The following is a 23418-nucleotide window of genomic DNA, read 5'->3' as shown; positions in this document are numbered from 1 at the left end:
TCCGGCAGCCCAGCCTGCGCCCTCTCACAATCCAGGACCCCTCAGAGATGTCCAACTGCCAGTTTAGATCGGGCCTAAACCAGCAGTCAGACATACCTCTCTCAATCCAGGGTCCCTCGCTCCTGACTGCCCGCCTGCTTGCTCCTAACCACCTGCATGCACACTCCTTACCACTTGGCTTGCCGCTCCTTAGTGCTGCCGCAGAGGTGGGAGAGGCTCCTGCCACTACTGCTGCTCTAGCCAGCTGTGAGCCTGAGTTCTGGCTTAGCAGTGCTCCCGCTGTGGGAGCGCTCTGACCACCAGGGGGCACTGGTGGTCACTGCACATCATAGCGACCAGTCATTCTAGTTGTGCCATCATAGTGGTCGTTTAAGCTTTTATATATATAGATTATTCATGTTGAAGATTTTTTGTTACTGAGTTATTATTATGTTTCTTCATAGTCTCTGTTAATGTGCTTTGTACATGTAATTGAAGAGACCTCAGTGATTTTCTAATAGTAGAATTATCTTTAATCTTTTATAATTAATTTCTCTTCAGGGAAAAGATCTCAGCCTACTCCAAAGATTATGGGTTGTCCCTCAAATTCCAAGGAATCACAACTATAGGAGAACAGTTCTCTAAAAGGAAGAGGGCTTTAGGTACTGGCTGCTATTTATTTAGGTACAGAATGCTGCTATTTATTGCAGGAACAGGTGAATCATTCAAAAATCTAGTTCCCTCACAGGGAAAATCAGAGTTAAAGGGCTTTTCTTGGTCTTCTTAAAGTGAATTAATCCCAACACAATGTTGAATTGATGAAAATATATCCCCAAAAGGTCTTAATAGTTGTCTTTTTTTTTTTAACCGGGGTGAAATCTGAGCCTTTTGGAAAGAATGTCTTGGCTGCACTCAACTGTTTCAGAGCATCTGCATGTGAGCCAGCTTTGGCAATGGCCCAGGAAGTGACTGCTTGTATTGTCACTTGAAACTATTTTGAACATCAACTTTCTGCAAGTAGGCTTTTAATATTAGCTTTGAGAAAGTCACAGTAGCTGCTGAGCCATCTTTTGTCCTGATGTAGATTAAGTGGCTGTGACTCAAGCAATAACGTAATAGCAATCCTAAATAAATTGTATTATAATTTTAGCTTCATTGAAAGTCACCCCACCTTTTACCCTAGAGGGGGAACAGAAGTGCTGACTGAAACAGAACCCTGGAGTGTCCAATTCTGATGACATTCTGCCTCTTCTTGGTCAAATGGCTGAGAAGTCATCTTAGATCAATAAATAAAAATGACTTAAAGTGTGAGCCAAGATTAAGGGGTAGGAGTCACTGCAGATCTGAATGGAAAATAAAAAAGGGATACTCCAAGAGTATCACAGTTGCCAGAAATATTAACCCAGATGAGAAAACCAGAATACCATGCCAAGGCAGCTAAAGAGAAAAGAGTTAACAGAAGCATCCAGGAAAACTAAAGCTAAAAGATCAGAGTCCACCAGGTGTGGTCTTGAAACAAAGTCAAGTAGAGGGCGTTTGCCACAGTTTTTTTGTTTGTTTTTGAAAGTGGTAATTTTCTTAAAATCTTTATAGTTGAAAGTAATACATAGGTCCTCCTTTTTCCCTCATTAACCTCTTCCAGCCTGCTCCTGTCCCCCCTCTAGCCTCCCCCGCAGGCCCTCACCACCCCATTGTCTGTGTCCACAGATTATGCATATCATTGGTTGACTCTTCCCACCCACCCTCCCCTGCCTTCCCTCTGAGGTTCAACAGTCTGTTCATGCCTCTATGTTTCGGGGTCTATTTTTGACCATCATTTTATTTGGCTCATTAGATTCCACGTATGAGTGAGATCATGTGATACTTATCATTCTCAGCTGGCTTAGTATTAGATATCTATGTTCCATTTACCCACTGACAGGCCACAGAGCACATTTGGTTCAAGTGTACTAGAAAGTCCTGATGAAGAAAGTGGCCCCCTGCCTCATTTCATGGAACAACCAGCTGGACCTTATCCAGCACAACAGGAGGCAGCCGCAAGGAGGGCAAGACAGCAGGCCAACAATAACAATGGCCACTTATAGCCCACAGCCTCAATGACCAGCACTAATTGGTCTGAAGGACAACATACTCCATCTAATCAGACTAGAACACTTACACCCCCCAGCCTCCTCCGCCTCTTTTGGTTTTTGCGCATAAAATTCAACCCCCAGGACAGCGGAGGCTGAGTCCTAACCTTCCCCGGTTGTGGCTTCATCCCCCATTCCCTCTAATAAACTCCCCTCTTGCTCGCTGTGTCTGCCTATTTCCTTGAGCAACTCTATTCTTTTTTTTTTTTTTTCACTAAAAGTATTACAAAGGGTATTACATAAGTGTCCTTTTTTCCCCCCCACCCTTGACAAGCCCCTGGCCTCCCTTACCCCCCAGTGTCTTATGTCCATTAGTTATGGTTATATGGATGCATACAAGTCCTTCGGTTGATCTCTTACTCCCCTCCCTCCTGTCCCCCAACCCTCCCTGGCCTTACCACTGAAGTCCGACAATCGGTTTGAGGCAGCTCTGCCACTGTATTTATTATTGTTCAAAAGTTTGTAATGGTCTTAATTATCCATGAAAGAGTGAGATCATGTGGTATTTTTCCTTCATTGACTGGCTTGTTTCACTTAGCATAATGCTCTCCAGTTCCATCCATGCTGTTGCAAATGGTAAGAGTTCCTTCTTTTTAACAGCAGCATAGTATTCCATCGTGTAGATGTACCACAGTTTTCTAATCCATTCATCTACTGATGGGCACTTAGGCTGTTTCCAGATCTTAGCTATGGTGAATTGTGCTGCTATGAACATCTGGGTACATATATCCTTTCTGATTGGTGTTTCTGGTTTCTTGGGATATATTCCTAGAAGTGGGATCACAGGGTCAAATGGGAGTTCCATTTCCAATTTTTTGAGGAACCTCCATACTGCCTTCCATAGTGGCTGCACCAGTCTGCATTCCCACCAGCAGTGCACAAGTGTTCCTTTTTCTCCACATCCTCTCCAGCACTTGTCGTTTGTTGATTTGTTGATGATGGCCATTCTGACAGGTGTGAGATGGTACCTCATTGTTGTTTTGATTTGCATCTCTCGGATGATTAGTGACTTTGAGCATGTTTTCATATGTCTCTTGGCTTTCTGAATGTCCTCTTTTGAAAGGTGTCTATTTAGATCCTTTGCCCATTTTTTGATTGGATTGTTTATCTTCTTTTTGTTAAGTTGTATGAGTTCCCTATAAATTTTGGAGATTAAGCCCTTATCAGATATGACGTTGGCAAATATGTTTTCCCACGAGGTGGGTTTTCTTGTTGTTTTGTTGATGGTTTCTTTTGCTGTGCAGAAGCTTTTTATTTTGATGTAGTCCCATTTGTTCAGTTTCTCTTTAGTTTCAACTGCCCTAGGAGCTGTATCAGTGAAGAAATTGTTTTGGCATATGTCTGAGATTTTGTTGCCTTTGTATTCTTCTAGAATTTTTATGGTTTCCTGTCGTACATTTAAGTCCTTTATCCATTTTGAGTTTATTCTTGTGTATGGTGTAAGTTGGTGGTCTAGTTTCATTTTCTTGCATATGTCTGTCCAATTTTCCCAACACCATTTATTGAAGAGACTATCTTGGCTCCATTGTATGTTCATGCCTCCTTTGTCAAAAATTAATTGAGCATATTGGTTCGGGCTAATTTCTGGACTCTCTATTCTATTCCACTGATCTATATGTCTGTTCTTGTGCCAGTACCAGGCAGTTTTGAGAACAGTGGCTTTGTAATACAGCTTGATATCTGGCATTGAGATCCCACCTACTTTGTTCTTTCTCAGGATCGTTGCAGCTATTCGGGGTCTTTTTTTATTCCAGATGAATTTTTGGAGAGTTCGTTCTAGATCTTTGAAGAAGGCCATTGGTATTTTAATGGGCAGTGCGTTGAATGTATAGATTGCTTTGGGTAGTATGGACATTTTAATGATGTTGATTCTACCAATCCAAGAACATGGTATGTTCTTCCATCTGTTTATGTCTTCCTCTATCTCTTTTTTCAACGTCCTGTAGTTTTCTGAGTAGAGGTCTTTAACCTCTTTAGTTAAGTTTATTCCTAGGTATCTTAATTTTTTTGGTGCGATGGTAAATGGGATTGTTTTTCTGATCTCCCTTTCTGAAAGTTCACTATTGGTGTATAGAAATGCCTCAGATTTCTTGGGGTTAATTTTGTATCCTGCTACATTGCCAAATTCATGTATTAAGTCTAGTAGCTTTTTGATGGAGCCTCTAGGGTTTTGTATGTATAATATCATGTCATCTGCAAATAAGGACAGTTTTACTTCCTCTTTTCCAATTTGGATGCCTTTTATTTCTTCTTCTTGCCTAATTGCAATGGCTAATACTTCCAGTACTATGTCGAACAGGAGTGGTGAGAGTGGGCATCCCTGTCTTGTTCCTGTTCTTAGGGGAAATGGTGTTAGTTTTTGACCATTGAGTATGATGTTGGCTGTGGGCCTGTCATATATGGCTTTTATTATGTTGAGGTATGATCCTTCTATTCCCACCTTTCTGAGAGTTTTTATCAAAAATGGGTGTTGGATTTTGTCGAATGCTTTTTCTGCATCAATTGATATGACCATGTGGTTTTTTTCTTTCAATTTGTTTATGTGATGTATCACATTTATTGATTTACGGATGTTGTACCATCCTTGCATCTCTGGGATAAATCCTACTTGGTCATGGTGTAGAGCAACTCTATTCTTACTGGTACACATGGCACACAGAGTTTTATTTTGTCTTAAAGCAGTTACACTCAGAAAAGCTGCCTGGAAGCTAGCTAAAATCATGCTAGGTATTGTCTGTGATGCACCCACAAAAAAAGTTTTAAATTTTTTGATGATATTGTTAGGAAGGGAAATATATTATAAAGTTTCAAAGTAGCAAATGCTGAGATCTGAAAATACGTGACAAAGAAACAAGAAATAGAGAGAGCAAGTACGGTATATAAAGTTTCAGCAGGTAGAGTGAGAGAACATTCCAGAAAGATGCTTAGGCCAGGAACTACATCTGCCTTCTAGGAAGGAACTGCTAAGATTTTATTGAAAACTAGAGGCCTGATGCATGAAATTCGTACAAGGGGCTCGGCCATCACAGCCATGGTGGCTTGCCTTGGCCCTTGCAGCCCTGGCTTCGTCTTGAAGGTCGTCCAGAAGGATCTCCAGTCTAATTGCCATATTATCCTTTTATTTATTAAAAATTAGTGTTGTTTTCCCCACCTGCCACCACTGATGCTCCTCTTCCAATGATCAACAGTGACCTGAAGTCTTCACTAGGAACTGAGAGAATTTATGAACTCCAGATTTATGGAAGCTGTGAGCATTCAGAAAATAATCAAGTACATTACTAAAGGGTGGGAAATAAGTCTTATAAAAAATTAAAAGAATTGAAATGATTCCATTTAAACAAAAATTGGCTAAAGTGTTTTACTAATACTAACATTTAAGAGTTAAATGTTCTTTTCTTGCAGAATCACGCCTTAAAAATTATCTTTCAAATATAAACATTTGAAATAAAATTTTATTGGGGTCTACTATATGCCGGGTGGATACAATAATAGGTAATACAGAAGGTGTATTGTCAAGGATCTTACATAATACAAATCAGCTATCATTTACTCATTTGTTCAATGTATATTTTTAAAGACCAATTTTGTTACAGGCTGAGGAAATCTTAACCTTTATAAAATGAGCTGTTTATGTATTTATTTACAAGTATGAGTAAACTTCAGATCATTTATCATTCTGATGATTAATAGATCTCTGAAAGAATTGGAAAATGACAACTCAAAATCAGAAATTTAATGGTCTAATCAGTGATGCTTTAAACATCTCAGAAAATATTCCTAACCAAAACAGCAAGGAGGGAAGTGAAGGTCAATTTGCATTATAAGAATTCTAAATTAACAACGTATGTACTAAAATGTCACCACTTCTAAGTACATATGATTAAAATAACTCAGCTAGTTAAAATTAACAATGAGTAGCCTTTTAGGTTCAACTTTCAGATATTTTAAATGATTTAAAATTTGTGCAGAAGCTTTAATTTTAAAGTTTTTTTTGGAAATATTTTATTATTTGATAAATGAAACATTCCTGTCTTGATCATATATGTAATTAGTTAAGTAGATTTATTTTGTACATGGTTGGTTTGTAATTCTTTTTCTTGCATACCTAGAACGAGATTCTGATTTTAAATATTTTTAATTAGAACTTATATCACTATATTATCATTTTTAGACTATGATTGTTGAATCAGTGATTCTCAAACCTGCCTGGACAGTACAAGCATCTATGAAGTTTTAAAAATTATACATTATTAGTTCCAATCTAAAGATTCTGGTTTGGTAAATCTGGGATATCATTAATTGTAATTTAAATCTGCTGAAATTATTAAGAATTCAAAAATTAAGTCTAAATTAATTTGCTGCTCGGTTTGTGTTGCTATTTTTTTCTGTCTCTTTTAAAAAATGAATTTTTATTGATTTCGGAGAGGAAGGGAGAATGAGAGATAGAAACATCAATGATGAGAGAGAATCATTGATCAGCTGCCTCCTACATGCCCCCTACTAATGATCGAACCTGCAACCCAGGCATGTGCCCCAACCGGGAATCAAACTGTGACCTCCTGGTTCATAAGTTGATGCTTAGCCACACCGGTGGGGCTGTGTCTTCTGTCTGTAGTACATAGCTAAAACTGAAGAGATGTCTTTTATTTTGTTTAGTTGATTGACCTACAAGATTGCAGAAAATTATGTAATTTTTAAAAAGAGATTCACATTGAGGAGAGACCAAGATGGCGGCGTAGGTAAACACCGAAGACCGCTGCCGCAAACAACCATTTCAAAAATACAACTAAAAGACTGAACGGACATCACCCAGAACCACAGAAAGGCTGGCTGAAGAGAGACTCTACAACTAGAAGGAAAGAGAACAGCAAATCGAGGCTCAGAGGCGGCGCAGTGTGGAAAATACAAAGGTACCGAGGTGCGCGCGCAAAGCGGGCTGGTGGCTGAGGGCGCGGTTGTCGTTTTCTGCCGGGAGTGAGTCTCAGACTCTGGGCTCCAGATCCGGGCGAGTCTCTAGGGACCCAGACTCAAACGGGAGAAGCGGGATTATCCGGCATCAGTTGGGACCTGAGGGCAGCTTTCTCTCCGAGGTTTGCAGCGGCTGCCGGGGTTCTGAGAAGCAGAGCCTCTGGGAACGGGACTGAGCGTGGCCATAACTGCTCCCTCCGCCCGCCCTGTTGATCCCGCCCCGCCCAAAACCTGCGCACAGCCATTTGCCGATCGCCTCAGGCAAAGGCTGGATTAGCACCTCCCCAGAAGGCAGACGTTTTCCACACAGCTGATTTCCACAGCCAGCCGGCCTGGTGGTCAAACCCCTCTAGTGTTAACTACAACAATTAAGGCTTGGCTAGAACAAGACTGCGCACAGAGACCACAAGGGGGTGCACCAAGAAAGCATAAAAGATGCGGAGACAAAAAAACATGACAGAAATGGAGGATATGGAGCTAAGAATCGCAATTTTGAGGGCTTGCCATAAATTTGTGCAGAGCCTCACGAAAACTAATGAGACCCTCGATGCTACGATAAAGAAATTAGAAAGTAAGCATACACGGACTGAAATAAAGAATATTATACCCAATAGCAGACCAGAGGAGTACAATAATCAAACCAAAGATTCGACAAAAAACACCCAATTGGAAAAGCAAAATGAAAAAAGAATCCGAAAGTGTGAAGATAGTGTAAGGAGCCTCTGGGACAGCTTTAAGCGGTCTAATATCAGAGTCATTGGAGTGCCAGAAGATGAGAGACAGCAAGATATTGAAAACCTATTTCAAGAAATAATGGCAGAAAACTTCCCCCACCTGGTGAAAGAAATGGACTTACAGGTCCAAGAAGCGCAGAGAACCCCAAACAAAAGGAATCCAAAGAGGACCACACCAAGACACATCATCATTAAAATGCCAAGAGCAAAAGACAAAGAGAAAATCTTAAAAGCAGCAAGAGAAAGAGGCTCAATTACCTACAAGGGAATACCCATACGACTGTCAGCTGATTTCTCAACAGAAACTTTGCAGGCCAGAAGGGAATGGCAAGAAATATTCAAAGTGCTGAATACCAAGAACCTACAACCAAGATTACTTTATCCAGCAAAGCTATCATTCAGAATTGAAGGTCAGATAAAGAGCTTCACAGATAAGGAAAAGCTAAAGGAGTTCATCACCGCCAAACCAGTATTATATGAAATGCTGAAAGGTATCCTTTAAGAAGAGGAAGAAGAAGAAAAAGGTAAAGATACAAATTATGAACAACAAACATGCATCTATCAACAAATGAATCTAAGAATCAAGTGAATAAATAACCTGATGTACAGAATGAACTGGTGATTATAATAGAATCAGGGACATAGAAAGGGAATAGACTGACTATTCTTGGGGGAAAAAGGGGTGTGGGAGATGCGGGAAGTGACTGGACAAAAATCATGCACCTATGGATGAACACAGTGGGTGGGGAGTGAGGGTGGAGGGTGGGGTGGGAGCTGGAAGGAGGGGAGTTATGGGGGGAAAAAAGAGGAACAAATGTAATAATCTGAACAATAAAGATTTAATTTAAAAAAAAAAAAAAAGAGATTCACATATACTTTCAATATTAATGTAAATAGAATATGATTGTTTAAAAGGTATTTGCAATCTAAGGAGACATTGAAGAAATATAACTTCACCAAAAAAGAAAGAATTATAATAAATTCTAGAATTTCCTCTACATAAATTTGTTTAAATCGTACCTATTCAAAATTTCTGTTTATTATGCATTTAATTTGTGTACAGAGGAATGCAACATTCTGAACTGAAAATAATACATATTACAATCTAAATGGCTAATTTTATCATAAGGTTTTTTTATAAAACTTCTTTAATATTTCTTAAATAAACAAATTGGGTTACTTTTTCTATATGAAATTATGTTATTTTGAATGACAGCACCAACAGCAGATTCTTTATAGCTTAAATGTTCAGTTCTTTAAAAACAGGTTTAATACATTTAGAAGTCCTCAATGTTGATTTAGTGAAGATTGAAGTAATTATTCCATTATTCACTGTCTAAATTCTTGTGAATAATGTAGCTACCATGATGTCTTCAAGTGGCATCATGGTAGCTACTGAAGGAATATAAATAGCAGTAAATATTGACTCAGCTATTGCAGAAGAGGTAGCTACAGTTTGACGGAAGAGCTAGTGGAAAAAGATAGTTGTAGGTTAATCTTTAGAGATAACTAAAGGTTAACTCGCCACAGAAGAGAACATTTTGATGCCTGATGGTAGTTCTATTAGGTAAAGTGATGATATGGCATTTGTAGTTGTAGGTTACAGGTTGATGAAGGAGACTGATGACTACTGTGATTGTAGGCTAAGTAGAAATTACAGTCGTTGTAGGTTGAATGGACGTGGTAGTGGTTGTAGATTCAACTGAAGTAAATATAGTTGTACATTAAAAGAGATGGTGGAAGTGGTGATTGTTTTGGTTATCCACTGAGATAAAGTTTTATCAAAATTTTATGTTACAGCCCTAGCTGGTTTGGCTCAGTGGATAGAGTGTCGGCCTACAGACTGAAGGGTCCCAGATTCAATTCTGGTCAAGGGCACATACCTGGTTTGCGGACTCAATCCCCAGTAGGGGGCATGCAGGAGGCAGCTGATCAATTATTCCCTCTCATCATTGATGTTTTTATCTCTCTCTCCCTTTCCCTTTCTCTCTGAAATCAATAAAAATAGATATTTAAAAAAAATTTTATGTTACAATTGCAACTGTTATAGATTCTGTTTACATGGAGGCTTCTCTGGTTTTAGTTAAGTAGGAGTGATGGCTGTTGTGGAAGTAAGTACAGTTGAACGTGTGGAGGTTGTAGGTGCAGTTGAAGTGGTGGTTGCGGCTATTGTGGCTGTAGATTCAGTAGACGTTGAAACGGTTGTAGAGTCTGTCGAAGTGGCTACAGTTGTAGGTTCAGTTGATGACGTGGTGGTCACTGTGGGTTGAGGAGCAGCAGAAGTTTTTCCATGAATAGCAGTTACAGGCTCCCCATCGTTTGGGGATACCTTGATAACAATGGAAGAGTTGTCATTTCCTCTGTTATTCACCAGGCATATTATGAGGACTCCAATTGCTGTTGTTATCACACAGGCTAAGAGACAAGCCAAAAAGATGTTCCACAGAGTCCAATTACAGCAGCAATTTCTTTTCACCTAAGAGTGTCAATAAAAATATTAGTAATGAAACACAAAAAGTCTTTCGATTTATCATCCCTTTTGTTTTGTGTACAACTTAGTGCATTAACATCATTTGAATCCCTATAATCTCTGAAGATATTTAGGCTTAAAATCCAAGTTTTAATCCAGGTGGAATTAATTGCATGCAATCTCTAACTTTAGAAGAAATCAAAATCTGCCAATATCTCATCTTCTCTTATTCTATTTTCCAATGATGGGTAGGGGGTTCTTCATCTTTTCCTGTAAGCAGAATGGCATTTTAATAAATTCTCTGTCATACACCTGATCCTCCACTGGACATTGTCATTACCCCAACTGCTCCACTTCCAAAATCACTTCCTTAAGAATCCAGTGTTCTAACCACCATCTCCTCTCCTTCCATCTTGTTTGTTCAATTATTAGTATAAAAACCTTTCTTTACTTTTATTAAAATCTTCAGCCCAGGGTGGGTAGGAAGAGATCCACCAAAGGATTTGTATGCATATATGCATAACCCATGGTCACAGACAATACGGTGGTGGAAGCCTGGGGCAAGGGGCGAGGGGTGGGGCGGGCTATAGAGGTCAATGGGAGACCAAAGGGGACATATGTAATACCTTCAACAATGAAGATTTCTTTTAAATCTTCAGCCCAGCAGTCCTTGCTTCACTCATATCCCTCCTTGTCCACCTTTTGTTCTATGTTGCATGATTTTAGTAACACTTACTAATTCCCCAAAACCTCCCACAGTTTCTTCTTTTCATTTCTTCCAGCTGGCAAACAAGTGGCATTCTGCTTTCTCTGCACCTGCCCTTGAGCAGCCACACTGTTGGGGAAAGTCAAGCACCTGGATTGAGCAGAGTCAGGATAAGTGTGTGATCACCATTCTTGAGTGGAATTTCTGTACTTCTCTGCCATCCTATTATAGTTCTCCGATTATATTTCTCAATCTTCTTCTTTCTCCTCAAACTTGTAACCTCCACCCACCAGCCTTCACACACACACACATTGAGAGGGTTCACTTTAAATGCAGGCAGATAGGGCAGGGGTCCAGTGGGAAACAAAGCAGGTGGAACATAGGCAGGGGCAGACATGGAAGTTTGAGCAGCCTAATCACAGAAACCAACCAAGCAGAAATAATAAAATGTTTCTGGAATCAAAGAGGGAGGCATGGGAAACCAAGGGAGGGCCTGCAACAAAAAAGTGAACTGGCACACAGAAACAGAGAATGTTCGGGTCCATTGCTGGGCAAGAACAATTGAGGGAATTAACAGAGATAGACATAGAGCAGGCTTGTAGCAAATATATACTCCTGGACTACAAGGCTTGAGGAGGGCAGCCCATTATTGCTCCCCACCCCTGTGAAGGGAGTCTGAATCTGCTTGTAATACATTTCCCACACTTTTGCTTAAATCTTCTGGCCCGTGGAGCTCATTCTTTCATGTCAGAAAACACGACCCCAGGGAAACACTTCGGCTCACTGTTCTGGTTATCAACATTGTCCCTTCCCATTCTCATCAAATGACTTCACATCCTTCCTACTTCACTAGGGAACTTGAAACCATCAAATGAAAACTTTTTTTAATTGATTAATTTTAGAAAGAGGAAGGGAAAAAGATAGAGAAACATCGACTTGTTGTTATACTTATTTATGAATTCATTGATTGCTCCTTGTCAAGTGCACTGACCAGAGGTCAAACCCACAACCTTAACGTGTTGGGACAATGCTCTAACCAACTGAACTACCTATCCAGGGCCTCAAACTGAAAGTCTTTCAAACCCCTTCTAGGCCCCAAACCTGCAAACCTAAACCTGCCTGGGCTCCACCTCTCTTTCTTCCCTGATTTACACCAGAGGAGCAAGCCCTCCTTCTGCCTGAGACGGATCTGCCCATCTGTCCTTCCGTCCCATCCCCTCTGCACTTTCTTTCCTTTTGATTTCCCCTTTCTATTGGACTGAATACTTCACCACTTTCCTCTTCACTGGATTCTTCTTTTTAACATTTAAACACACTCAAATCTCTCCCCATCTTAAACAAACAAAAAATGCATCATGTGATTCCAAATCCTGTCTAGCTACTTCTCTTTCTTTGGAAAATGAAATTTCCTGACGGTTGTCTAATGCAATGTCTCCGTCTGCACACTCTTCAATCCAAATCAGTCTGGCTCCTGCTTCTGTCATGCCATGAAATACCTCTTAATAAAGTCATCAGGGACATCCATTCTTTAAAATAGAAGTAACCTAGTTTAGCTCTTCTCTTATTTAAGCCCTCAGTAGCATTTGCCACTGGAGGCCATTCCTCTTTCTCTTTATTGAATAATCTCTTTCCTTTGCTTCTGTGATATTCCATTCTCATTGATTTCCTACCAAACCCCTAGAACAGTGGTTCTCAACCTGTGGGTCGTGACCCCTTTGGCGGTCGAACGACCCTTTCACAGAGGTCGCCTAAGACCATCCTGCATATCAGATATTTACATTACGATTCATAACAGTAGCAACATTACAGTTATGAAGTAGCAACAAAAATAATTTCATGAGGAATTGTATTTAAAGGGCCAGAAGGTTGAGAACCACTGCTCTAGAATCTTCTCAGTTTCTTTTGAAGGCTCACTATCCACTTTGGGGCTTTATTGTTGACATTCACTTGTCTCTGTTCACTCTAACCTGGGATCAACAAACTTTTTCTATAAAGGGCCAAATAGTAAATATATTCAACTTTGTGAGCCATACAGTTTCTGCCACCACTACTCCAGTCTGCCACTATCATGACAAGAAGTAAACAAGTAGGCATGACTGTATCCCATTAAAACTAGATTTACAAAATAGTGGTGGGCAAGATTTGGTTACTGTGCTTTCTTTCTCATCTTTCTCATCCATAACTATTATTTTAATTACCACTTATATCAGAGTGACTTTCAAGTTTATGTCCAGCCCAGCTCTCCTCTCCAACCTTCAAATGCTTACATGACATCACATCTCAGATCTCAAAGGTACCTCAGACTCACTGTATCCAAACTCAAAGTCATGATCTTCCCAGTGAACCCTGGCCAGCTCCCACATTTTATTAAATGGCATCACCATCTATTACATTCAGTTCCAAAAGCTGGAACTGAGAGTTCATCCTTGAAACTTCCCAATCTATTACTAAGCCCAGTAACTTTATCTGCTAAATACCTCCTACTATTGTTGGCTTCACCACCCAGAGGCAGCATGATCTCCACAGGCACCTATTTTTGCAACAATGCCTGAGTATTGATCAATGATTGTGTTATCAGGAGAGGAATGATACACTATGAGGGTTGTTTTTTTCATAATTGTTCTTGGCGTAGCACCAACTTTTAAAGTAATAGTATTCATAGCCTGTTGATGAATCAAATCCTAATAATAGCCCTTTATAACTTCCCATCATCTGGCATGGAGGTAGCAGCTCAGGACATAATACGACCAGAGGGACTAGAGAACCCACCTGAGTGCACGGGCTCCTTCCCAGGCTTACTGACTGCAAGTGCACAAAGGAAAGAGCACCCTCACCTGGGCGTGGCTCAGTGGTTGAGCGTGAACCTATGATTCCAGATCAGGGCAAATGCCTGGGTTGCAGGCTCGATCCCTAGTGTGAGGCATGCAGGAGGCAGCTGATCAATGATTCTTTCTCATCATTGATGTTTTCGTTTCTCCCTCTCCCCCTTCATCTCTGAAATAAATAAATAAAACTTTTTTAAAAAGGAAAGAGCCCCGTAGAAGAATTCCAGTGATGTACATTTTAACCCTACTTACCTTCTCATTAATCCTGACCACAGATTAAGTTATTTACTAGTATGGTTTAAAAGAAAAAAACACACTGAGATTTGAGATTAGAAACACTGTATTGAAATCTATATTCTGCCTATGCAAATTGTTTAGCTTCTCTGAGTCCCTACTTTTTCATTTATGAATTGGTGATAAAATTGCTTGTGACTTATAGGATTACCTTAAGAATTAACAAAAATGAATGCTTCGTTAATTCTACAGTGTTTTTGCAAATATTTATTGTTAATAGTCTTAGTCAACAAAGCAAAGTGGAAGACAGCAATCTTTTTAATTGGAGAGATGTGTTGAAATTTCAGAGTTATGACATCTTATACAATTTCTTATCTTCTCTGAGCCTCAAATCTTCTTATCTTAAAATATAGGTCTAAAAATATCTATCTCACTAGTTTTCAAAAATACTTTTATTTTGGATGCAGAGTAGCATATGGATTAAGATCAAGAGCTTTGGAATCAAGAAGATTTGGGGGGTTGAATTTTGGTTCTGCCACTTATTAGCTGTGTAGTATTTGGCAATTTTATCTTTCTAAGCATCAGCTTCCTTATAATGATAATGATACCTAACTCATAAGAAATATAAGATAAAAATAAGTGTTTGTAAAGTGCCTGATATAGTGTCAGGTATGTAAATTTTCAATTGTCTAAAGTGCTTATTATATTGTTACCTGGATGAGAGTAAAACCCTCAAGAAGTAGAATATAACACTCATGCCTTATAGACAGACTAGAGTAGACATTAAATGTTACAAAATATGGGCCCCAGTATTTCTTGGGTTTCATGCAAAGAGTGGCAGCCCCAAGGCAGCAGGAGTACAATGAAGGCACGGGTCACCAAGGCCAGGGCAATGAGGACCACTAAGTTCAAGTTAGCCCTAGAAAAAATACTTTCTTTACCTTGACCAAAGGCGCTTTAATGGAGTCTAATCCTTCTTTTAAAAGAAACTGAAAAAGAGCAGCTCCTTAAAATAAAGTGCATGTAACCAGAGAACAGGATACCTAAGTTCTCCTGTTTTAGTCACTTCATCACAAGTTATGTGAATTCTGGCAAATCTCTTCGATTTCATAGGCCGTATTTTCCCTGATTTTTAAAGATGTTAGAATGGGACTAGGTCAGTTATTCTCATCACTGGTTGCATTTAAAAATATTGATGCATGGACCCCACCCCCAGAGTTTCTGACTTAATTGGTCTGGGGTGGGGCTCAGCTATTGGTACTTCATCAACAACCCCTAATTCTAATATGCAGCAAGGGTTAAGAACTACCAGATCAGATGTTACCTCAGATGTCTTTCAATTCTACGATGCTATGAATTTCTTTATCTCCACAAACGAGAAGAAAGATTTCCTAACTCTGCCCTGTGGAGCTCATTCATTCTTTTCTATTGCCCCAGCAACAGTATAAACAGATTATAATTTTAATCCAGAATCAAAAAACAAGACTCAGACTCTTTCTACTGACCATCTACAGCAAGATTAAGCAACAGAGGGTAGGAATTCTAGAGTCAGGAGAACCCAGCCAAACTTCCAAGCAGAATAAGCAATTTATAGTTAAGGTCAAGACTAGGGCTGAAGACTGAGAGATACAGTCCTGAGGTAAAGTTCATTCAGCCGACCAATAGGGTCACAAACCAAGGAGAGCTGAGTCCAGTCTCCAAAGCCAGTGGAAAAAAATCTGCAGAACAGAGCCAGGTTTCTATATCAAGGTCATACGTACCAGAGGTCAGAAACAAGAGACAAAAAGAAAGTGCCACCAACACTGTTCAGAAGCTGGAACAATGTAAGAAAAGTGAGCGCTCACCAATAGAGTAGGACCCTTGAGGCTTTAACTATGACCCAGTCTCCCACTGGAGTCTAATTAGAGAATTAAGCTGCACATTGCCAACATATACGCTCCTCTGCCCCTCCCCAACCTCGCATTTGCACTTTATATTTATTCCTTTGAATTTCACATATGTTCTCTATATATGTGAATACTTCAGTCCCCAACTAGGACTTTGGCCCTTTGAAAACAGAAACTACAAAGTATTTTCCTTCTTATGATCTGCCTCACAATGACTTATAACTTTAACAGCTAATACAGCAAAGGCTTACCATGAATGTGTGTGAATTAAATGATTGAATACATTTCCTGGGAAAGAAAAGAACAAATACATCCCAACCTGGGTAAAAGCTGCAACACATACAACATTACCTGGGTATGGGATGATTCTGTGTGTGTGTATCCTGAATGTCCAAGGACTCCTGGGCCCACGCAGACCCCAGTTGAGTTGGAAGAGAGATCACAGGTTATGTCACGTGAAAGTGGGCGCCAGCATGCAGAGCTGTGAACCTCTTGGTCATTTGAACACGTAATTGGCTGTGGAGATAAAGCATAAGTGAGTAGGAAGATATGGTGATACATTTATCAAATTAAACTCTGTTAAAAATAAACAATAGTGTGACTTTTAAGAGGAATAAAGATAAGACTTCTGATATGAATAAATATTTTTTATTACTCTATGAAAATAAAAACATCTAGACAGATTATTAAACATCACATTTTAACCAATTTTTATAAGCGACTGATGTTCCAGATCAGAAATGTGTATCATCTCATCTTCTCCGTCATATTACAAGCATGTATTAAATACCTTCATGTTGCAAGTTACTGTATGCGGAGCATATATGAGAAAGCTTCTCTTAATACAAGGAATAGAATGTTAGAGCTAAAAAAAAAAAAAAGAACTGCTTGCAGCTTATCAGGTAAAACCTCTTTATGGTCATTTTGGTAATGAGATTTTGAAGCAAAAAGAGTTGAATTTATTATCATTATCATTATTATTTCATAATAAACATAATAGCAAGCACCGGGGTCCATACCTCCCAGTGTTAAGGTCAGAGTACTTTTCACTCCACTATACTACATATAGTATATTGTTTTACTAAAGTATGATAATAGATTAATATAATGTATGCTATACTACACTACACTAATAAAAATGATCATACAAAGAGATTTTGCATGATCCATGCCATGCTCTACACAATGGAACTCACAAGCCCAGGACAGGGACACAGAAGACAAACCATTTGTCCAGTTTGTGATACGACTTTGCTGGCTACCCATTGGGCGTACAGCAGGGTAAAAACAGTCCTCAACAAGGACACCAAAGGTCTCTACTCTGGGAATTTATATGCTCGAATAACAGGGAGAGAAAACACATTTGTGCATCGTTAACAAATAATACAATAAATGCAATATGTTGTTGAGGAAAAGGTGTGATACAGGTTGAACATGGTGAGTTCAGTGGGAGATAATTGGGGGAAGAGGTGTGCTAAAAGAAGCAAAGTACAAGATAAAGTGAAAATGAGAGAGGAATAGGTTCAGGAATTTATGGATCTTGATCAAAAGTTTTGTTACATCTCAAAAATAATGTGGAATCATCCGGGGCTCTTCAACTCATGGAACAATAACACTTTCTAGCTGTGAGTCAAAGGCATCTTTACCTCTCCTTGCTCGTCTGCAAAGGGAGGACACGAAAATACCCACTCGGAGATTTGCTGTGAGGATCTATGAGTAGGTAACTGCCGGAGGGTTAGAGCAGTCAGACAGAGAGCATGCACTCAGTAAGTGTTAGCTATTGCTGTTGTTAGTATCAGTATTCATGTTTCCATTCCTACTGTTACAACTACTAGTTGTCTTCGATCATGTTGATTTAATAACACATTACTAGATTGCTATAAAATGGCTAATCCAACCACCAGTAAATTTCATAAAATTGTCAAACTGGATTGTATGTGGCCATTTGTCTATTAGAAACTGTCATTAACAATGCAAAAAATAAATCATTGTTATTTAATATAGATAAGGTGAAATGCTCTCGGCAGTAAAGTGATTGCTAGGTTAGATTTTTCTAAATGTTATACCAAGGAAATAAAGAAAACAGCTCTATGCTTTATTAAGATTTAACCCAGTCCATATTATTCACTAGCTAAATTTGAGCAAAGTTGGACTTACCTTTAATAACAACCTTGCCTATCGTCCTAAGTGCTGATTCTGTTGCTTTAGTTATTACCCAATTTGCCAAAGGCTGATAATATTTTAACACACTTTGCAAACAAAGTAAAACTCACTCACCCGGCCTGTTTTCCAGAATGTTCTGGCCCTGCTGGAATCCCATCCCTTTCAGAGAAGGAAGATGATAAGTGGTGTCTACACGAAGGGTACAGAACCTATGATCTAGGCTTGGCTTCTGAGTAATATTTTTACTGTGTTAGGTTTCTCTGAGTCTTAGTACAGGCAGAGTTTCTATACAAAATTGGAATAGCTGGAGAACTGGGAATAATATTTAATCCAATATCCAGCCTTAGTTAATAATGGCCAGAAGCAACTGAAGTGCATTAGCTGTAGTTACCAAAGAAAGTTCTATAGGTTTTTCCGGTAACTTTATAAGGATTAACTTATGATCTCCTACATCCCAACAGAAAAACAAAACACCAAAATTTATTTTCTTTTGATTTATAATCTTCAAATAATCCTTAAAGTTCATTATTAAATTTAGTCTTCAGAGAAAAATATATAGCTATGCTCTAAATGTCCATAGTAAAGTGAAATAGTCAGCTGTCCATATACATGCTATAAAAACAATTTAAGAAAATATCTATAAAGATCATCAGGTTTGTTGCTATCTAGAGAAACTATAAAAATGATGAATATTTGGCTCAAGGTATTTTTTTTTCCCATTTGCAACTTCCAGCATCCTGAAGACCCAAACTTAGTATCTCAAACTCAGAAGAGACAAAGAGAACATTCTTGAGGTGGGGCCTTTGTTCAGTGACTCAAGAACACAAGCCCCTTCTCTTCTGGTGACAGGAATCACCTATGGGAATCCTTTTAGTCACTAACACCGAGCAACAGGGCTGTCTTCTTTGGCTTACACTGCAGGCGATGAATACAGGCTGGGAGCCACGGCTCCAAATTGCAAAGGTAAAACATTTCATTTATGCTTCAGGCAGTGAATTTTAACTTTCCATTTTAATTTTTAGCACATTTCCATCAAAGATTATTGGTTCAGACATAACCAAATACATAAAAAGCACTTAACTATATAGTGAGGGCTCGATTCCAGGTGGAAGACATTTTAAAATAGACAAAAGATTATACTTTTGTACAAAGTAGAAATATTTAGAGGATTTCTTTCTCGGGTCTAAAGACAATATCCAGGATTAATAGCAGGATTTCCAAAACACCTACAAATCTGAGTTCTGACAGATTTATAAATTACACATAAAATACAATCTCAAAACGAAACCAAAGTTGTTGAATGAAGAGGATAAATATAGAAAGTTAAATAGATTTATTCACATATCATGTGGTCATAGAAAATTTCTAATGCTTTATATCAGTAACTATATAAAATAATTTCTAAAGTATAATATAGTAGAGTATAGCATGAAAAGTTGAGGCAAATATATAATACACGGCTACTCTTCCTTTCAGAGAAGAATGCAAAATTATGACATTGACTGCATAGTAGTAAAGAGATTAGATTGCTCTTAAATGCTGAAAACAAGACTGTCACATAAGCAAAATTTTAAAGTAGAGCAATAATACTCACCGGTTGGTTTTCAGACTGTTCAACGTTTACTACGTATTTCCCATGTTTCCTGTCCATTTTTGAGTTTGCAATACTACAAGCTTAACTCCAAGAATATTTTTCAACACATGCATTGCCCTTTATAACCCTGAGAAATAATTAAAATGATTGATGAAAAATCAACTCTGATGCATCAGTGCAGGTGTGGATTAAAAAAAATAACAAATAATTACCAACTAAAACAGGATCCACCTTAGAGAAGGAAATGAATTAATTACAGAAAGACACAAGAAAACCTATACTTCCTCTGAGCGGTCCTGTGACTACCACCCTCAACAGAAAGGAACTCTGAACATCTTATATAAGTTTCAATCCTTCGGCACGGCTGGGTGGGGCTGGCACCTAGAATTAGACTTGCCCACAAGGACAGAGACTGTGGGAAGTCAGGCTCCAAATAAGAGCAGGGACCTGGCGGCTCCCAGGGTGGAGACAGTTTCGTCATCCATACTGACCCTGCACCTCTGTCCAGGCATCAGGCAAATGGTTGACCAGCGCCTCTGAGAGGGTCACAGAGTGTGGGTCAACAGTGAATCGCGCAGCCCATATCTCTCTCTCCTTGAGAACAGCACAGCCTTGGATCTGGAAGCTCAGGTTCACTGAAGGAACCATAGTCCACAGGGGTGGGCACAAAAAGCGTAAGGGCTCCAGGCTTCATTGAGAACTTGCAGAAAATAGGCTGGCTACTAGAATGGGAACTCAGAATGGAAATTTAAGGAAACCTCAGGCCTACAACATGGGGCAAAGAGAGAAATTGGGGCTTGTCAGTCCAGAACCATAGCTAGGTCTTCAGAAATGAGGCCTTATGGGGAACTGGGGTCAATCCTAAATATGGGATTAGAATAAGACCCAAGTGCTCATTGGTGGGACATTGTAGCCCTGCTAGGGGTACAGTGGACAGTGCAGGAACCAGCAGTCCCAGAGTCCAAAGGTGGGACTTTGCTTATTTCATCAACTTCATATTGGGTGGAAGATGGGGTGTGAAAGACAAGAGCTACTAGGGCTGAAGCAGCTCGCAGAACTTCTATCTGAGTCAGGTTTGCATCTGGGACAATGGTGGCAATGGAGGGAGGACCGAAGGAGGCTGTAGTGAATTGGGCTTGAGGAGCAGGTGGGGAGAGGGCAGCCGGGCAGGGCAGTGAGGCGAAGCTGAGAATTCCTGGTTACTCCGCTGGGAGTAATATTTGAAATATCAGGAAAATCCAGGCGGTGGTCTTTGAGGGATGAAACTGGTCATGGTTTGCAAGAGGCTAGTTCTGATCCAGAATGTAAAGGTCTTCAAGCACCTGGATACATAGAGAGAAGGAAGGAGCAGTCTCAGAAGACAGCAGCTGAAACACACAGAGCAGCAGAAAGAGGCAAGGCATTGGGGGACATTCTGAAGGTCGATCTGGATGTAGTAGGAGGCTATAATGAAAATAGAGAGCTATTAGGTCAAATAGACAAAGGGGAAAGGCAAATGTCAGATGTGAACTTTAAAATGTGCATTGAGACTGAACAAAACAGTAAGATGTTGTGTAAGGAAATAAATGAAAATTGTACTTGGAATAACCAATTTTATAGCCACTAGTGTCAGTAAAAAAAAAAAAAAAGATTGTATGACTACCCCTGAATTAATTCCAGTTATGATACTGTAATTCACATTGCTGGCTGCCTTTTATGTCCCCTGCCTTGTACTGGATGCTGAAATATGAATAATGGTCCCATTATCTTCCCCGAGGAAGGCCATACATAAGTGGTCTCACAACTTTCACGTATGCCCCCTCGATTCATTCTTCACAAGGTGGCTAGAATGCACTTTGTGAAATGTCAGACTGCTCCACAACCCTGAATGACTGCCCATTAGCCTTGGGGTAAAAGCCCAGATCCTTTCCATGGCCAACAAACCTGTGAGCTTGCTGGACTCTGCTCACCTCTGAATCCGTGCTGCACTATTTCATACATCAGATACCATGCCCCAGCCACACTGTTCAAAGAGCATTTGAAGAAATATTTCAAACATATAAAAGGTATAAAGAATAATCCGGTAAATAGCCCAAATCCCATTCTTAGCTAGCTTAAGAGATTCAGGGTTGCTTTTATTCATAACACCTCTGAAGTCAATTATGTGGGTGTTTTCCATACCAACCAGTTCTCCAGCTTTTTCAGATACCAGTTGGTGTCCTTACAATTAAATCCAATTCTGACACTATCTACCAGGAGTTAGCATCAGATCCCACGGCTTAAAGGGCTCAGTCTCACCAAACTGCCCCAAATTCAGATGCCAGTCTCAAGTCCTGAACCATTTGTACTTCTGACCAGCTGGCTATAAATCTGACACTCCCCTCCTCGGGTTTGATAATTTGCTAGAATGGCTCACACAACTCAGGAATGGCCTTAAGATTTATCAGTTTACTAGAGGCCCGATGCACAAAATTCATGCAAGGGGCTCGGCCCTCTCAGCCCTGCCAGCCTCAGTCGGCCCTCACAGCCCCAAACTTCATCTGGAAGGTTGTCCGGAAGGTTGTCCAGATGGTTATTTAGTCCAAATGGTTGTTCTGCTCTTCAGTCTAATTAGCATATTTGCTCTTTATTACATAGGATGATAAAGGCTATCTGATACACAGAGGTGGGAACAGCCAGATGATAGGACTTGGGGAGAGGTCTAGAAATGTCACAAGTACAGGAGGTTTGTCCCCCTGGAGCAGGGTGTGCCGCTCTCCCAGCACATGAGATATGGTCACCAACTCATAGTTATCCAAACCCCATTGGTTAGGGGTTTTATGGAGGTTTCATCACATAGGCATGATCGGTTATTAATTCAATCTCCAACCCATCTCACCTCCCTGGAGTTTGGGGTGTGGGGCTGATAGTTTCAGGTTTCTGATCAAGGTTTGGTCTTTCTGAAGACCAGCCTCCATCCTGAAGTTAGGTAGGAACCTGCCAAGAGTCTCCTAATTAAAGCAAAAGACACTCCTGTCAAAACTGTCACTCAGGGAACTACTAGGGATTTAGGAGCTCCATGCCAGGGACTGGAGACAAAGACCAATTATCTTTCTATGATATCACAGAGATAAAATATTTTTACATGCAATAGAGCCACCTCTATTCTTAGTCCTAGTCATATTCTCCCTCTCATTTGATGTTTATATTTCCCATGTAATTTTTAATGCACTCCAAAAATATACAAAATTGTGTGCATGTTTTAAAATTTATATAAAAACTATTATACAGTATTCTTCCATAATATAGGTTTTTTGGGGAGCCCATATTACATTTCAACTACACTCACAGCTATAACTCTATTTTATTCATTTCCACTGTTTTATAAATTTCCATTGATTGAATACATTGCAATTATTAATCTATTCTGTTGATAGAAGTTGAGTTTGGTACCATTTTTTACTATTATAAACAATGATGTTCTGAATGTTCTAGTACAGGGGTGGGGAACCTTTCCTCTGCCAAGGGCCATTTGGATATTTATAACATCATTCAAGCCATACAAAATTATCAACTTAAAAATTTGCCTGCTATATTTGGTCAAACTCACCCTAATGCCTTGGCAGGGCCAGACCAAATGATTTCACAGGCCTTATACAGCCCACAGACCAGATGTTCCCCACACCTGCTCTAGTATATACCTTCTTGGGGACATTTATTAAAATGTTTCTAGATGTTTACTCTTACCTTCTTTCTATGGATTTTAGAAATA

The 23418-nt window shown here is 39.6% G+C and overlaps 1 protein-coding gene across 1 annotated transcript; it reads right to left on the bottom strand.

Annotated features, from left to right (window-relative positions):
• Nucleotides 1–9893: 9893 nt before the first annotated feature.
• DYNAP (dynactin associated protein) lies at nt 9894–19745 on the bottom strand. Its single transcript, XM_070419503.1, has 3 exons — nt 19689–19745; nt 16283–16447; nt 9894–10286 (listed from the first exon to the last, which is right to left on the bottom strand). Exons 1-3 carry the CDS (start codon nt 19743–19745, stop codon nt 9894–9896), a joined length of 615 nt encoding a protein of 204 aa, XP_070275604.1.
• Nucleotides 19746–23418: the final 3673 nt, after the last annotated feature.

The sequence above is a fragment of the Myotis yumanensis genome, unplaced genomic scaffold (genome assembly GCF_028538775.1).
Source record: "Myotis yumanensis isolate MYYU_CA2020_CCGP unplaced genomic scaffold, mMyoYum1.0.hap1 SCAF_7, whole genome shotgun sequence".
Lineage (NCBI taxonomy): Eukaryota > Metazoa > Chordata > Mammalia > Chiroptera > Vespertilionidae > Myotis > Myotis yumanensis.
Note: the sequence above shows the minus strand (reverse complement) of the source record. Positions and strands in the feature narration are given on the sequence as shown.